This window comes from Octopus bimaculoides, chromosome 9 (genome assembly GCF_001194135.2).
Source record: "Octopus bimaculoides isolate UCB-OBI-ISO-001 chromosome 9, ASM119413v2, whole genome shotgun sequence".
NCBI lineage: Eukaryota > Metazoa > Mollusca > Cephalopoda > Octopoda > Octopodidae > Octopus > Octopus bimaculoides.
The window spans coordinates 1,059,021-1,063,122 of NC_068989.1; the positions used below are offsets into that span (position 1 = coordinate 1,059,021).

A 4,102-nucleotide genomic window follows, 5' to 3' on the forward strand; every position below is an offset into this window, starting at 1 on the left:
TAATATTTTAGAATAAAAATAAAATTTATTTCCAGCTATTACAGTAATATTTACAAAGCTATATTTAATAATTTGATGTGCATATTATGTTTCTGAAACGTGTAACCATTGGAGTATCTGAGTTATTTATCACAACTGGTCTTTACAATTGCCTTATATTTGATATGGGTTTGCACTGCTGACCAAAGAGCTAATGGTTCACAATACCACTTATGGTCCACTTCTACACTGTTCATAGTAAGTATTTTTTATTGTCACTGCCTCAATATAGCAAACTGTCAATTGGTACTATGAGGAGGTTCAGTTATTGCTAGAGGAATTGTAGCAAACAGCCAAAGCACCATATAATTCATATTTCTATTACATACAAAGACCTTCAACATTAAGGGGAAAGAAATAGCAAGTGTAGCACTGAGGCTTTACCCAAGGGAATCCATAATGTGAATGTGTAAAGCTTTGGTTTCTATTAGAGAGAGAAGAAACCTATCACTGCATCGGCTTTCTGTGAGTTGCCCTTGGCTCTGCTCCTTGTTGGACACTACTGTGTAATGGACAAGTATTTCATAAGGCTGGATTGCGAGTTTGTTTCCTTCTTTGGAAATGAGAAACCACTGCAGTGTTATCTTCTCCAAGAAATCATAAAATCAATGGGGACATCAGAGTTCAGTCTCTGCCAATGTTGTGGGACATTCAAAGGTATGAAACTTTACCTGATGATGCTTTTAATGATGTGACAGCATTAGTTTTGTGACACCATCAATGTTACACAATCAATGATGTGACATCACCATTGATAGTCAAATTTTGGCACAAGGTCAGCAATTTGAGGGCAAGGGGAAAGGGTTGATTGATACTATTGACTGCAGTACTTGGCTGGTCCTTTATTTTATTGACCTTGAAAGGATGAAAAGCAAAGTTGACCTCACCAGCATTTGAACTCAGAACATAAAACACCAGAGGAAACGCCACTATGTATCTTGTCTGATGTGTTAATGATTCTGCCAAATCTCAATAACGTGGCACCATTTACGGCGTCTCTGGGTGGAGTGAAGTTAAATGAAAGGTTTTTCATTGCTGTTTCAGTCCCAGATATTCATAGTATAATATATAGCATACAGTGTAATATATATATATATATATTATGTATGTTTCTCTCTCATTTTGTGTGTGTTTATGTGTGTGTGTGTGTGTGTGTGTGTGAGAAAAAAATGAGTTCAAAAAGAACAATTCAAAGAGAGAAAAAATGATTTCTAATAAAGATTCATCATAGTCATAAGAATCAGCCAGAACAAGTAATAAGGATATGAAAATAATATTTGAGGAGTTTCATTATAAACCATAAACAAGTATCAAAAAACAGAGAATCAGAAAGTAATGGTGCAAATGACTTTGGCTGAACGGATTTAACTGTACTCTCCACCATGGATTGAGTGCTCTTTCTACCATTCATTATCACCAATAACACACACAGAGTGAGAGAGAAACATAGATAATAACACATGAGTATTTGTATCTACAAGGGTTTTATAGAAAAACTAAAAGAAAGTCAGGCCAGAACATTCCACAGACTTTTAAGGGAGACATTTTCTGGTAATTTCTCAATGGCTAAGGATAAATAGTCAGAGAACACTGGCTCATGGTCCCGGATCTTGCAGCAATCAGCAAAGTAGGCCTTCAAATAAAAAAGAAGCATAAAGATTAGTATTAATCAATTATTTTTTGCTGGAAACATTTGAAATAAAGTAGTTGTATGCTGTCAGCTTAATATGGCAGTCTCATGAAGGGAATAATACTACTGCTATTTAGCCATAGGAAGCAGCACCGCTTCCTGTCGGCCTTGACACATTTCATGTGTCCTTATGTTTAGAAGGGGGAGACAAGCACCCCCACTTAGCTAAGCCTCCATCCAGAGACATGTTTTTGAGTCTTTGCTCGTCATCAGTCTGGAGTAGCAAAGGCCTGCTAGTTGGAGATGTTTGTCAAGCTCTCGTAAACATGGGTCAATGCCAGTGCCGCCTGACTGGCTCCCCGTGCTGGTGACATTTAAAAAACACCATTCAAGCGTGGGTCAATGCCAGTGCTGCCTGACTGACCCTCATGCTGGTGGAATGTAAAAAGCACCCACTACTCTTGGAGTAGTTGGTGTTAGGAAGGGCATCCAGCTGTAGAAACATTGCCAGATCAGATTGGAGCCTGACGCAGCCTACTGGCTTGCCAGTCCCCAGTCAAACCATCCAACCCATGCCAGCATGGAAAACGGACATTAAAAGATGATGTAGAACTGTAATATAGTTGGACATTGAAGGATATTTTTAACAAGAGATACTTACTGCAAAAGCATCGCTAGTGCCATCTTCCTCAATTTCAACATCATCCACGACATCTTGGAGAACCTGTGGTGGATCTTTCGAAGTCTTCCAAACAGAAGAAAATAATAAAAAACAAACAAAATGGATGAAAATGTATTTTGAGTGAAGATTTAATGGTAAACTATAATCCTCCTAAATGTGACAGTGAATGCCAATTGCCAAAAACGATAGGCCACAATACTATATACACACATGGAGGTTCTTCTACAACAAAGTGACAACTGTTTCACTTAGATATAGAAACTTCTATATCTTCTGGAGGAGTTACCTCAATCCTATAAAGATTACCAAAAAGGAAGTAGATTGATAAGTTTATTTTTTGAATCTGTGGAAGACACACGAGATGTCCAAATATCGTTCAGTTGATAACAATGGCCTACTGCCATTATTATTATTAATATTAATAAGGTGACAAGCTGGCAGAATTGTTAGCACTCTGGACGAAATGCTTAGCGGTATTTTACCTATCGCTATGTTCTGAGTTCAAATTCTACCGAAAACAGTTAAAACTGTGGCCATCAGAAATACAATGAACAAAATATTATTGTTGCCAATGAAGTTTAATGTTGACCAGTTTTGATATTCAATAATAAATGTGGTTGGTAAGTTTAAAGTTCAAAAGAGTTGAGAAGGATGGAATCATATTCGAAGAATCTGAATAAATTATGAGACTGTGCATACCTTCTCTTTCACTTCATACTGCACACCAAACTCAGGATCAGCACGATAGACTTGCAACAGACTTAATATCTCTTTGCATACGTCTTCCAGTTTCTCTTTGGGGTCAATACGAAATCCAAGAATGTAGCTGCCACTCTGTAAAAAGATCAACAAGACAAACCCTTGAGGTTGATAAGGTGAATGGTTGGAGCAAAACATTTGAGGTCCATTGATGACAAATTCAGTTTTTTTTATCTTTTATCTTTTACTTGCTTCAGTGACTGGTCTGTGGGGAGGCGGGGGGGACACAATATGAGTGATGACACAATATGAGTGATGACGAGATGAGAGACAAGTGGATTAGGTGTGTGGGAGGAGGTGAGGCAAGACCAGGAACAGAGGCCAGTGTATTAATAGTAATAAAGCAGGCAAAAAAGACAGTCAGGCATGTGTGTGTGTGTGTGTGTGTAACAGCAGCACTGTGCCAAATGTTTGGAACAGTTCTTCGTTGTGTGCTTCACCTGAACTTTGCAGTTCTTGGATGGAGCTGAAGTATTCCTGGCCTGAAGAGAGGGACCAGTGTTTGTGAAGCAGTCTTTCTTATGATGTGTGAGGGTGTGGGGTGTGTGGGTGAGCTCACAGGAGGAAATCTTCAATGACAGGGAAAGCCAGAACAGTTGAAACAATTTCTAGCATCGAATTGGAGAAATGTGAATGGTTGCCATATTTAATGTTTGGGTTTGACATTTTTGAATTTATGATACGTCTATGGCTGAAATCCCTTCAGCAGATTGTTGATTTTTTCTCTCTTAAATTGGCATTTTTCATCTCGAATAGCATTTACATTTAAACTCTATGTAGTTAATTCACCATTTTGGTGAAGTAACTTTCTCCAGGTGGATGAATAAAACCAAAAAGTGTCTATGTCCTTAATGAGTTATCTACCTTTTTGAGTCATCTAGTGAACACAAAAAGCGCTCCACAGATAATTCTGATAATGATGATGTGGGTGGTACAGAATCTAATGGGAGTTTATATATATGTATATATATATATGTATATATATATATATA

At 37.7% G+C, this 4,102-nt stretch overlaps 1 protein-coding gene across 1 annotated transcript in view; it reads right to left on the minus strand.

Annotated features, from left to right (window-relative positions):
- The window catches only part of LOC106871256 (Bardet-Biedl syndrome 5 protein homolog), a 14,823-nt gene continuing 10,721 nt past the window's right edge, over positions 1–4,102 (minus strand). The window contains 4 exon segments of the mRNA XM_014917616.2: positions 1–1,672; positions 2,331–2,414; positions 3,051–3,211; positions 3,267–3,291. Coding sequence (XP_014773102.1) covers positions 1,547–1,672; positions 2,331–2,414; positions 3,051–3,211; positions 3,267–3,291 — 396 coding nt within the window. The 3' untranslated portion in view covers positions 1–1,546.